Source organism: Alosa sapidissima, chromosome 16, assembly GCF_018492685.1.
Source record: "Alosa sapidissima isolate fAloSap1 chromosome 16, fAloSap1.pri, whole genome shotgun sequence".
In the NCBI taxonomy this organism is placed as follows: domain Eukaryota; kingdom Metazoa; phylum Chordata; class Actinopteri; order Clupeiformes; family Clupeidae; genus Alosa; species Alosa sapidissima.
The window spans coordinates 21,720,179-21,734,117 of NC_055972.1; the positions used below are offsets into that span (position 1 = coordinate 21,720,179).

General features: G+C 45.0%; 1 protein-coding gene across 2 annotated transcripts in view; it reads left to right on the forward strand.

Moving 5' to 3' along the window:
• LOC121685861 (protein bicaudal C homolog 1-like) overlaps positions 1-13,939 on the forward strand; it is a 54,497-nt gene that overhangs the window by 11,234 nt on the left and 29,324 nt on the right. The window contains exons 2-4 of one of the 2 annotated variants that reach the window (XM_042066690.1): positions 956-1,002; positions 7,981-8,050; positions 13,029-13,108. In XM_042066690.1, the coding sequence (XP_041922624.1) occupies positions 956-1,002; positions 7,981-8,050; positions 13,029-13,108 (197 nt within the window). Of the gene's footprint in view, positions 1-955; positions 1,003-7,855; positions 7,875-7,980; positions 8,051-13,028; positions 13,109-13,939 lie in introns of those variants that run through there. The other variant, XM_042066691.1, reaches the window with a different exon arrangement.

The following is a 13,939-nucleotide window of genomic DNA, read 5'->3' on the forward strand; positions in this document are numbered from 1 at the left end:
CTCTCGCACGGCGTGCTAATCACAGCACAACCATGATGGCCGCCGCCTTCTCACACAAACATACCTCAGCGCCTGTGTCTCTCTCCCCTGGACGTTGGTGGTCGGTTACAGTTCACCACTTATCTTGTAGTGAATTTATTGAGGTATATGAACAATATATATGTCTGTGTGTGCGATAACGTCTCAGGTTGCGCATGCAGCTTAAAAGGAGTTTGGGCAAACCGCCCAGGTAAACTCGGCAGGCATTCTCAGCAGATGGCTGAAAGTTTGAGCGTTTGGAATGGCGTTTGGTCATTTATAATGTGTGTGTGTGTGTGTGTGTGTGTGTGTGTAGCCCAGGAGGGGCTGGGGGTTATACATGGATGATCTCGTAAAGTGATATTTGGCAAAATATATAAACTAATATCTTTCAAAATGCACTCTACCCCTCAGTGTAGTGCTTCAGTGCTCTGATTGACAGGCTCAGCACACACATTTCATGTACAACCAAAAAAGTAAAACATAAATGCCCACTGTGCCATGTTCTGGTAATTCTTTACATGGACAGTTCTGGGACAGTTCATGGACAGGAATTGGGACTGTACTGCCTTCTTATGCGTTTGCTAAGACTCCCTCCCTCTTAAATAAGGAATGCTGTGTTGACATTGCTGATACTCACTGATGAAAACATCAGAGCTCAACTTTCATGTTTTCAAGAAGAGAGGTGAGGAGATATCAAGCTCCAGGGGAGGATTCGATGTCAAACATTTTTATCGGTTAATCTCCATTATTTCTTTACCCTTGCCAACATTGCAATTTGTAGGACATTTGTGTGCATTTTTCTTCATATCTGGCTTATTATCCACGTCATCACAACTTTATCAAGAAGTCTCAGTTGCTTAGCTGGTGTGTGTGTGCAATCACATTTTTTTATGACCTTTTCATAATGGTGGACTGTGTCTCGATCTTTTAACAGCTGCCAGTGAAGGGAGGATTAATGGAGGTGAAGACTTCTTTCAGAAGGTGAGTTTGTGCGTGTGTGTGTGTGCGTGTGTGTGAGTAAGTGTTAGTGCTGCAACAATTAATTGAATAATCATTTATACTAACAATACAATACAAACTATAAAATTAATACCTAAAATGGTTTTACTCTCTGATTTCAGCTTTACTTCCACCTCTATAACTAAATATTTTTGGTGTGTGTGTGTGATTTCTTAAGTAGATAGGACCCTAGTTGGCCGCTTGTCTGTATCCAGCCCTGAGCCTAATTAGAGCAGAAACAACAGTGCTGTACTGTGCTGCAGACATTTACTTTTTACATTTCACATGGGAATTAGGTCACTGCACCGGCATGCCATACAGAACACGCACATCTAGCTCTGTGGAACCACACCTGTTTGTCCATAGTCTAAACTTTGCAGAGTCCCCTTACATAAAGTGTGTCTGTGTCTGTGTCTGTGTCTGTGTCTGTCTGTCTGTCTGTGAGTAAGTGTGAAAGAGAGAATGCATGCATGCATGCATGCATGCTCAGTTCTAATGATTTGGACATCGGGAGTTTACTGTCATCACTTAGTCCTGAAATGCTATATGAACTCCTACATGAAAGGCAGCAATGCGACTGGGGTGGTGGAATATTTAGGGTTTGTTATGGGGACATGGCACGAATGTGCATAACTCATACTCATAGTACCTAAATAAAATGTCAGAACACTAGAGATGTTTGACAAGGTGTGGACTAACACCCAGAGGGTATGGACAAGACTCTTTCTTTTTGACAAATGTTCCAAAGGGCCCTGAGTGTGTAGGCTCCTTCTTGCTTGTTTTAGATACTTTTCCAGCAGCCCGATGTTCCATCATTCAAAATGGAAGTCTACAGTGTTGACACAGTTGCTGGCACGGGAGTGGACATAGTAGCTAGGAGATCTACATAGAACACACACATGGAATTTGCCTAAAGTTTTACAGATGTACAGTACAGTTTAATCCGTCGGCATACTTATGATGGCATATGATATCTTGGTCACACACACACACACACATACACAGAGAGAGAGAGAGAGAGAGAGGCAGGCAGGCAGATAGACACTCTTCCTCTCACACACACACACACTCATACAGAGGCAAACACACAGCACCGCAGGCTGAAGTGATCTGGCCATAATGTCTTTGTTTTGGGCTCCATAGAGTATGTGGGGGTGTATCCCAGAACACTGTGCTTCTTCAAACAGCGCTCCCAGTGTCTCACTTACTGTCTGCGTGTCTTCCGCTCTGGCCAGTGATGTCACCAACCTCCCTCCCCTCCCTGCTACTCTCTCCCTTTCTCCTCTTCTCCTTTTCTCCTTCCTCTGTGTAATTCCCTGTCTGTTTTTTTTTAAAAATCTGTCAGTCTTCATCTAACAACACAAACACTCTTGTGTCTTGTTTACTCTTCTCCATCTTTCTTAGTTCCTTCTGTTTCTCTCTCTTGCTGTTTCTGGCATCCTGGCACTACTGGGTAGACTGGATAGTTGGATAGAGTGCCTCTCTGTGGTGTACATTGTTTGTGTGTGTGTGTGTGTGTGCTGTGCGGGTGCACGTGGCCAAGCTCTCAGCTGCACACCAGTAAACAAGTCGGTGGAGTTTAAAAGCAGTCGGGATATAAAATGCGCCACGGGTGAACACAAGTCTGCAAAGCGATCGTTTTGTTGCCAGCTCCTTTTCACTTCAGCAGGTGTGGGAGAGCACAGCAGCCATATCATGTGCCATGCAGATAGCCCACAGACGGAGAGATGGGGACGAGAAGACAGAGGGAGGGAGAGATGGAGGGGAGAAGGAAAGAAAGAGGGATGGAGAGAGGAAGAGATGGAGAGGAGAAGAAGGAGAGAAGGAAAGACAGAGGGATGGAGAGAGGAGAAGAAGGAGAGAAGGAAAGACAGAGAGAGACGGAGAGAGATATGTCCTCTTAAGATAATTGACTGTCTACATGAGTCATGGACTTCGCATTAATGATTTCCAAATACTCTATGGTAGTGTGCAGCAGTTTGGTGTTGAGTTTGGTGGTGTCTGTGTTCTCGCACGGGAGTCTGTGGATGTTGGAGGAGTTATTGTCCATGACGAGAGAAACAACATCAGGTCTGAGCCAGCTCTGAGGCTCATGATGTCCACCGCGGCAGACGAGTTGGACATCTCTCTCTCTCCCTCTCCCTCTCTCTCTCCCCCCCCCCTCTCTCTCTCTCTCTCTCCCCCTCTCTCTCTTTCCATCTTTCTATCTATCTCCCAGCTCTGTCCTCTCTCCCCCGTTCTCTCCTTCTCTTCCCCTCTCCCCTCTTCCTCTCTGTCATCCTCCTCTCTCCTCCTGTCCTCCCACTCGTTCTCTCTTCCTCCCTGCTCTCTTCAAAGGGTCCTCAGCTGAGTCAACACAGGAAGGGAGAAGCATATCCCCTTTGCTTCTGGGGTGATTATTGCAGTTTCTCTTTCTCACACACACACACACACACACACACACACACACACAAAAACACACACTTGAACATAACACACACACACACACACACACACACACACACACACACACACACACACGTACAGTACACACACACACACGTTTGTAAACACAAACAGACAGACATACAGTGCAACTGGAAAGTTTTCATACCCTTTCAAGTTTTCCACATTTTGCTATGTTTCAGACTCATCTTAAAATGGATTAAATTATTTTTTTTATCATAAATCTACACACAATGATCCAATACTGAAATATTCAGATCCTCTGTTATGATGCTTGCAATTGAGCTCTGGTGCATCCTTCTTCTATCAATGGTCCTTGAGATGCTTGATTGGAGTCCAGCTGTGCCTAAATTAATTCATTGGACATTCTTAGAAAAGGCACACATCTGTCTACATAAGGTCTCACAGTTGATCATGTATGCCAGAGTGAAAACCAAGCCACGAGATCGAGAGAATTGTCCGTAGAATTGTGAGACAGGATTCCAATGGACTCCAATCAAGTTGTAGAAGCATCTCAAGGACCATTGATAGAAGTAGAATGCACCTCAGTTTGATAATTGCAAGTGGTGTAACAAGGGGTCCGAATGCTTAAGTAAATAGTACTATACATTTCAGTCTTTTATTTTTATAAATTGACAAATTGGAGTAATGGAACGAGTTTGGAGGGCTGCGGTGTAATTCCTCTGGTAGCTTGAAGTGTTTGTGAAGGTGCTCTTTGGTAGAAAAATAAATGATTAAAGATGGAGTGCCTTGGACAATCCGTCTTTAGACAGCTTGGAGTATTGGATCATGGTGTGTAGATTGATAAAAAAAAAAAGAAGAATTTCATCCATTTTAAGATGAGTATGAAACAGAACAAGATGTGGAAGTTTTCTGTTCGACTCTTCGATTAGTTTGCTGTTCGACTCTTTTCTGCTTTGGATTAATTTTATTTTTCCACATGAGAAACGTTTAAAGAATGCCTCCCGGTGCCTGCAGAGAACTGGTGGACAGAGAATGTTGTCATTGAATGTAGCCATGTGTGGAAATCTGAATATTGTTATAGAACGTTGGGGGATAGGCTTTAATCATGACATCAACAGCATCAAGGGGACAGTGAAATCAGGCTTTAGTTTTTAAGCCTCTAGCTTATCCATCTAGCTTAAAAACTGTTTAAAAGTGTTAATTAAGTTTGTTGCAATATATTGATTAGAAATAGCGCTCTCAAGTGATGTGTGATTCATTAAGAACATTACGTTTTCCACACTTAAGATCATCATTATCCACACACACTTACTCACACACACACACTGTATGTAATCACAAACACTAAAATAATCACACAGTTGCACATGCATAACCACATCCACAAACAGGGTTTGCTTTTTTGTGCTCACTGAATTTAGGTCCTTCGTAATGGGATGTATTAGCGCTAGTTAAATCTGAGACGTACAGTATACCTTAACCTGTAACAGTGGTGAGTGTCCCAGAGCTTTTTTCAGCCTTCAACGTATATAGCTAACCTAATTTTCCCGAAAAAACCCCATCTGACCCATTGGAGAAGTATTCGCTGGCCCCCTCAGTAAAAATAAACAACAAACTCTTAAAAAACAGTGTGTGGTCCCACAGAAATCGCTCGCATGTGCCCCAGGCTGCCAAAAACAGCAGCTGTGGGGAGAAGGAGAAGACAGAAGTTCATGAATGCAGACTTAGAAGAACAAAAGCTTGCTGGCTCCATCGCTCGCTCGCTCGCTGCCCGCATCGGAGAGAATTACACTGATGGAGTTCTTGTTATACCTGGCCACGCTCCCATTGTCTGAGCCCCTGGACGAAAGGGTGGGCACTCCCTGGACTGCGTTGCGTTGCGTCTGTTAGTTCACGTGCCACTCTGATTATTTCCTCACCGCTGGATGCTGGAGTGCCGCCACCTGAGAATTAGACATTTCCTGACGGGGACATTCTGGGGGAAGATGGAAAGAGTTGGATTGATGGACTGTGCTGTTTGGTTACTGACTCATGCATAAGTGAAGTCAAGGGTGACGGACAGAGGTGTAAACACACACACACACACACAATCTCTCTCTCTCTCCTCCCTCTCTCACACACACACAATCTCTCTGTCCTCCCTCTCACACACCCACAATCATACAAACAGACACACACTCCCACTCCTAGTTATGCCCCTGAGACTGATAAAAGTGCGGAAAAGCGGAAAAATAAATTCTTTAATGACACCCAGAACAAAATGTTCCAGCAATGTGCGCTCCAACATGCAGCACTGGGGAGTTAATACATGCAGCATATCTTTCGTATGTGTGTGTGTGTGTGTGTATGCGCATGTGTGTGTGGATGTGCACGCGTGTGTGTCTGGTTTTGTCAACACGTGGGAGGTTCTTGCGGCGTCTCTAAGGTTAACCCATCTGTGGTTTGTCAGGCAGTGTTAATGAGCTGGTGTTTGGTGGTGTATTGAAAAAGGGATAATTTAGCAAGTTATGGATAAAGCAGCTGTTCAGCCTTAGAAAGGATACACAATTTAGCTAGATCTACCCCCCCCCCCTTTTTTTATGTGTATATATCTAGGTATGTGACACACACACACACACACACACACACACACACACACACACACACAGACACACACAACGTTCTGGATTGTTGTGAAGTTTTGTGCTTTTATTTTGGTGGAATATGGAAAAGCTGAAAACATCCCTGAGTGATTTGGAGAAAAATGAGTGTTGAAAAGTCCGGGGAGAACTATCTTCTGGCCTAAACATATTCAAAACAGTGCTTGAATGAGTATGCATTTTAATAACAGGATGACAGACAGGAAAGCAGTCCAGCAAAGTGTGCTTGTGTGTACATGTGTGTGTGTGGCAGAGAGAGAGAGAAAGAGAGAGAGGGGAGGGAGAGAAGAGAATGAAACCATGATTTAGAGATTAAGAAATTTGGTGAGCAAGACTTATGTTCCACTGGACCATCAGCAGGCACTCCAGTCTCCAGTCTCATAGGATGAATGTCAAAGCACTCCCAGCTGTGTGTGTGTGTTTGTGCGTGCGTGTGTGTGTGTGAGAGAGAATGAGAGCGAGAGCGCAAAAGAGTCTGTGTCTGTGTGTGTGTGTGTGTGTGTGTGTGTGTATGTGTGTGTGTGTGTGTGTGTGTGTGTGTGTATGTGTGCACAGGTGGTAGACTCTTTTACCCAATGAGACGCCATCTTTCATTAAGAGGAGCCTTAGCAGCCTGCTGCATCTGAAGCCTGTCTTGGCTGCTGTGCATATGCTACCAGCAGTGTGCTGGAGAACACCTCTGATGCTGAAGTGTTGACAGAGAGAGTTAGTTATAGTTAAATGCTACACCTGTGATCAGATCACTGTGCTTTAGGAAATCGCTGATGGATTGCCTCCATGTTTCGGAAGGAGCGCAAGGCCTGTTTGCGTACATACCTGCTGCCGCTGTGCAATCTCTCCATCGTCCTCTCTTTTTTTCTTCCTTCCTTTCTTTCCTTTTCTCCCTCTTCTCTCGCCTCTCTCTCTCTCTCCATCTTTTTCTCCCTCTCTTCTTGCCTTGCATTCTTTCGATTCTGTCGTTCTTTTTCCTGTTTCTCTCTAACTGTCTTCCTTCTCCCACCTCCCCCCTCTCTCTCACTCTCTCCATCTGCTATCGTTTAAGTGGGATATGCATGATCTGAGGCCGTGACCAGGCAGGCGGCTGCTGTGGACGGTGTGTTGGGGGGAGTGACCGTGCCAACAGCGGAGTCCTTTGCCAATGACTGGGAATGGGATCAGCCCCCTGCTCACGGCAGCCATTTAGACACTTTTTCCAGAACAAGCCTGTCTCTAATGCTGCATATCTTTGTCGTGTGTGTGTGTGTGTGTGTGTGTGTGTGTGAGAGAGTGAGAGTGAGAGTGAGAGTGTGCTTGTCAGAGGGAATTTGAGTCATTTGTGTGTGGGTCTGTGCGTGTTGAGTGCAGTGAGTGTTGCTGCTGTGTGTGTTTCTGGCCATAAGTGTCGGAACACGTGAGCGTGTGTCTCTGTGGGCGTGTGCATGCCTATGTGTGTAGAGAGAGAGAGAGAGAGAGAAGACTTCCTGTGGCCTGTGCCACCGAGACCCATGTTTGCGTGTGAATGAGTGCTGTGGTCAGGGAAACAGGCGGGCAGGTTATTCGAGGAGGCTGAGGAGATCCACATGGCTCAGACTGATCTGATTATGGGACACATGTCTCCCACGAGAACGCAGCAGAATTCCTCTACAGACCTCTGAAACGCCCCACAGAGCCCCTCTACACACAGACCCCTATTGCAGGGGCTTGGGACTGCTGGAGGCGTGTGCAAGCCATGGCACATGCTGTCCGCTTCATGCATAACCAGAGATACTACCAGTGAAACTTAGTCTGCAGTCAGCAGGTGTTTACGTCTGCACCGGTAGACTGCAAGTGTGTGATGTTTGTATTTGTGTATTTGCAGTCTTTTTTTATTTAATTTCACGCTATGCTGTCTGATTTTCTTATTTGTGTCCGCAATTATGTGTTTGACTTTCAGGTGATGGATGAGACAGACACACAGATTGCCTGGCCCTCCAAACTCAAGATAGGAGCCAAGTCCAAAAAAGGTAAACATAGCCAACTGACTCAGCAGTCTTAGGTTTGCGAGTGTGGTTCTTTATTAAATTGTCAAGAGTGAGTTCTTTATTTTGTGACACAGTATGGGAGTGTAGTTATCTAGTTATCTATTAGCAGATAATCTCTTATTCAGCCAAAGTGGGTAACTTTGACCGCCTTGAGTGTGTCACTGTCTTTACAAGGGAGTTTATATGCATAATGGTGTGTGCGTGTGTGTGTGTGTGTGTGTGCGTGCGTGTGTAAAAAGAAACTCTCTCTCTCTCTCTCTCTCTCTCTCTCTCTCTCTCTCTCTTCTTTCTTGCTCTCTTGTTCTGTGTGTGTGTGTGTGTGTGTGTTTTTATGGATGTCCTGTGTGATGTGACCCCGCGTTCCTCCCCCTCTAGAGAGAGGGGCAGTGCATTGCCATCATGCCAGATGTGGAATCCAACAACATTACGTAACATCCTGACTATAGCCTTGAAGAAAATCAGGACTTTTCAGAAAGAGAGAGAAATGGAAAGAAGAAAGGAGAGATCAAGAAAGCAAAAAGTTGAGGAAAAAGTGACATATATCAGTAAAACGACGATAAGTCTACAAGATACAGATGCTGTTTCCTGAAATGGGTTGGCCATCCATTCTAGGTCTAGTGGGTCAAGCAGGGTACCATAAGGTAATTTCCCCATATGATGCTTGGTATATGGAATCGCACACGACATGGCAACCATTTAGTATACATCCTTTGAAGTGCTAAAAAAAAAAAAAAAGCTAGAGTGGACATTTTGAATCAAGGAACATTTTCAAATGAGTAAGGATTGAAAGAAGGGGCTAGGGAGAGTTGAGAGAGAGAGAGAGAGAGAGAGCTGGACCTAATCTCAGCTGTTGTCCATTCAGAAAAGCTGTCAGGCATCCAGAGGGAGTGAGGAGTTCATAGCTGGAGTTCAGACACGCGATTAGTTGGCTCATACCGCTGAACATGTTGCGTAAACGCAGAAAACATGGGGGAAAACATGTCTGCCCATCACTGGCCATTATCTCCTCTGTGACTAAACTCTCATCAGACAGACAGACATGCCTACAAGAGCACACACACACACATGCACCCACACTTTTTTAGAATGAATTTTTAGAATGCCATTATATTAATCAGGATCTTGTGTGAATCTTTATGGAATAAAAAGGGATAGAACGCCACACAGAATTCCTAGACTGACCATAACAATGTGATGACACACCGTTCCATTGAAAAGAATAAATCAAGCCAAAGAAAAGTTGTTACATAAGATTAAGAGCTATAGGCACATGTGCTTTAACAGCATCATGAATCCATCACCACACAGTTGAAGTTGCGAAACACACTTCAGTGCCTTTTTTACAGTCATTACAATGTCCAGAAGTGGACATGCCTTTGAGTTATCTTGGCCAACAGATGTGGAAAGGGACTTGCTGTACACATCAGCCTTTCATCTGATCCCCTGGTCTCCCCATTCTCATGGTGTCAGTGAGAGACAGCAAGGCCAATACCACAGGGAAGAGTGGTGAATAGTCTGTGTGTGTGTGTGTGTGTGTGTGTGTGTGTGTGTGTGTGTGCGTCTGTATCCTTGCATCATACTATGTCTTACGTCACCCCTATTACAGACTCCCTCCCAATCATGCCTGGGCATTCATGCAACTCTTGGTGGGTTGGAAGGGGACATGGATGTCCAGCTACATGTCTCGGCATCTAATCCATGCCGCCAGGGCTGGGAATGATAAGCGTTCACCCCAAAGCGTGTCCATCTGTCTGGCTTTATGCTTATGTTCATGTTCAAATGTTCAAATGCCTGTAAGTGTGCATGATTCATCCAAGTTTTGTGTTTGCATTTGTGCCATGCCATTGCTCACATCTAACTCTCCCATCCTTCCTCTTCCTCTGTCAGTGAGGTGAAGCACACACTAATCCCGACGCAGTGAGCTGCCTGCTACAGCGCCGCTCGGGGAGCAGTGAAGGGGTTAGGTGCCTTGCTCAAGGGCACTTCAGCCGTTCCTACTGGTCGAGGTTCGAACAGTCCGTAGCCCTAACCAGTAGGCAACGGCTGCCCCTCTCTCTGTCTCACTCTCTCGCGCGCACACACACACACACACACAAACACACAAACACAAACACAGAGGCCAAGGGTAATAATACACCTTCATTAAAGCAAATTGTTTCAAGCTCTGCTGACAGTAAACAGATTTTTGGCTGTCAACCTTTAGATACGTTTTTGAAAGAGAATGTGTAACTAAGGGGAAAAAAATATTTCTCAATTTTGTATGTTTTCTGTTTCAATGTCCCATTTTCTTTTGCGGTATTTCCGCTTGCTTATTGTTCCATTCTGCCTTTCTCTTTCTTCTTAATTTCGTCAACAGTCCAACTGTGTAAATTCGACTAGTGTTTGTTTCTTGTCCGTTAAAGAAATGCAAAACCATGTGCACCGTTCCCAGTATTTTTCCCTTCCTGTGCCCTCTTTTCATCCCCCCCTCTCTCTCTCCCTCCCTCCCTCCCTCTCTCTCTCCTGCTCTCACTCCATCTTTCTCTCCTTCTCTGCCTCCCTCCCTCCATCTCCCACTCTGCCTTTCATCCAGCGGCCAGCCCAGATGTGAGGTTTTGTGAAAGAGACGTTGTGATCCAATGGGCTCGTTTCACGCTGATGAACCTGCCATGTCTGAGACTTCTCTTTAACATTAGGACAGGAGCCATACTGCAAATGGCTCTTTTGTTGCCAAGGTTTTTTTTATTTTTTAAATAGGAGGTCAAATGGTTCATTGCTGTCAAGATCAACAACTCCGTTGAAGCAGTTCTGGCCCTGCTCTCCATGATGTTGTCTCTTCTGTGTTTGTGTGGGTCCAGTGATCAGGACACAGATACATATCAATTTAAAGTGCGGTTCGCTCATCAGGAGAGATGCTAGGGATAGCTACCACTGGCCGGAGCCAGAGTGGAGCACTGACGGAGTTCTGTGCGCGTTTGTAAAAACAACAACAGCAGGCATATACTGTACGGTCGTAGGCATACACACACGAGCACATGCACACACACACACACGTGCACATATGCACACATGTGCACACGTGCACATATGCACACATGCGCACGCACACACACATGCACACATGCACGTACACACACACACACACACACACACACAGACACAGACGCTGTTAATGACTTCCATATGGCGGGTCCCGATTTGATTGGGCTGGGGGAGTCAAGGCGCCTCCTGCAGTTACTCACTAGAGGTGAAATCTGGTAGCCCCTTTAACACAGGTGTGTGTGGGTGTGTGTGTGTGTTTCTCTCTCTCTCTCTCTCTTTCTCTGTCTGTCTCTCTCTCTCTCTCTCTGTCTGTCTGTCTCTCTCTCTCTCTCTCTCTCTCTCTCTCTCTCTCTCTGTCTGTCTGTCTCTCTCTGTCTCTCTCTCTCACTATGTCTGTATGTGTACAGTATGTGTTGTGTTTGTATTCAGTACACACAGCATCTGAACTGTACAGAGCCAAGAGATGCGGGTCACTGACATCAGTCCTTGTTGCTTTAGGGTTTGTGCAATTTCTGTGTGTGTGTGTGTGTGTGTGTGTGTGTGTGTGTGTGAGAGAATCAGTTGTTCTCCTTCACTGCAGTGTGCACTGATGTGAGAGGGGAAAAGAATGTGTGAGAATGGAGTAAAACAAACAACAATGACATGGAAATGTTTGCATACATAAACTTAATATAAGGAGATGTAAAACGTGATTTGGAGTTAGAGGACTTTTATGTATTTTGTAGAGAGAGAGAGAGAGAGAGAGAATGGGAGACCTGCCAGGTACATTTAAACTTAACAGGAAAGGAGCTATTCATAGGCCATTAATGTAAATGTAGATTCCTCATGACCACTCGTGCTTGGGGAATATTCTGGAAAGTGGAGACTGAAGCTTTTGTATAGGGATTTTGGAAGGTGTACTTTCATGAAACCACTTCCTGGAAGTGCCCTCCCTAAATACCCATAACCGACTGGGGCCCGGCAGGATCACATGATTTCTGATAAACCCTACTGGGATATGACTGTCTGCAGAGCCGTCCTTTGGGTTGGCCTGCACAAAGACTTTATCCCAGATTTTGTGGGGTCTGTTTTCTTAGTTATGTTGCACAGTGTGCATTTGACCTAGATTTGTGGCTACACTAGCCTCCAGGTGCAAGTAAAGGCCAGAGGCTTTGCATTGAATTCTTTACAGTACCTCTGAATGTCTTCCTGAAATAGAACGACAGTGTTTACCTAAGGCTTTGTGAGCATGAGATATTAAACCGATATGCCATTTTATATGGTATATACACGGGTTAGGGCAGGCGTGTGTGTGTTTGTGTGTGTGTGTGTGTGTGTGTGTGTCTGTTTGTATAAGTGTGCATGGACATGGTTCAGGGGGGAAATTGGCATGGTGGTTAAGTGAAAGTTAAGCAGCTTTGACAGGGCTTGGTGGCAGGCGCCAGACAAGCTGGTGTGATTTTTTTTAGAGACAGGATGTGAGGCCATGCTCTGACATTCAAAGACACAGTGCTCGGCTCTGTACGGTTAATTGTGTTTGTGTGTAAATGTGTGGATGCCATAAGTAGTCCATTTATGTGACAGCAAAAGAGGGAGAACAAGAGAGATGACGAGGAGGGGGGTAGAGTTGGGGCATTGGGGTACACTAAGGGGAAAGTATGAACAGGGGCAAATTAAGGAAACGGAGAGATGTAAAACTATTGTGTGAACGTCTTTTAGTTTGTAAAGTGGTTATGCGGTTGACTGTAATTGCTGAAGGAGATGGTTGATTGATAAACAAAATTACTTTTAATGTTTCCTGAAGCGTTTTGTCTCATTCCAACACCTAAATTCTAACTCTGGGTGGGAAGGGAAGAGGAGCGTGCAGCTGTTCCTCTTACTCATTTCACCTAATTTTTTCTCTCTCTCTTTCTCCCTCCCTCCCTTCTTCCCTCAATTTCTTTTTCTGTTTCTGTTCCAGATCCTCACATCAAGGTCTGTGGAAAGAGAGACAATGTGAGTGAGGCGAAAGAGAGAATCATGTCAGTCCTCGACACCAAGGTCAGTGAAAGAAAGCAAACCTGTGGTTACCACGGTTACCGTCTGTATTGCAACCTCGCCATGTCTGCCCTCCCATCATGGAAAAATTCTTCTTCTTCTTCTGTCGTAGTCATTTGTCATCAGTCTTCTCTTCTTATTCACATCTTTGACTTTCCTCTCTGGTCTTTATAATTCCCTTTTACTTGTCAGAGAACAACTTTCTGTGTGACTCAGTGGTTGTGAGCTAGACATCTAAAAGTCTCCATTAGGTTATGCCTCCACATGACTCACCTGCACTAATCTATTAGTGTTAAAGTGTCTCCTCTGTGTCATGGGCCAACCTGTCCTCTGTTGCTTGCCTACACTGATGTATTTTTTTGTGGAGTGGGATAGAAGGAATTAATTGGATATGACTGTGGATTTGCTGTTCTGGAGTTCGGCTCCACGGTTCCACGTCAACCGAGGCTAATGGTGAGGCCGAGGGTGCCAAGGTGGCGCCGTCCATGCCAGCGAGTCTGGTGTGCATTTAGCGAGCATCTCTGGCTTCAGCATGGCATTTTGGTGTTCATGGGATGAGACCAGGCTTGGAATTTCACCATTCTGGGGGCAAGGCCACTTGGCCTTCAGTTGGTCAAATTTGGTGGGGGGCACAAAGGCCACATGTCAGGGCACCAAGGCCAAAGTTAACTATACAGTAGTAGGCTATAAAAATGATCAAAGTTGTATTTAGCCTATTCACTGCAGTAGACCTGCATCACTGTATGAAACATTACAAAAACATGAAACATGACATAACATAGAACTGTAAATCATCTGATCATCTAATATTTACAGATATCTAAGCTATATATA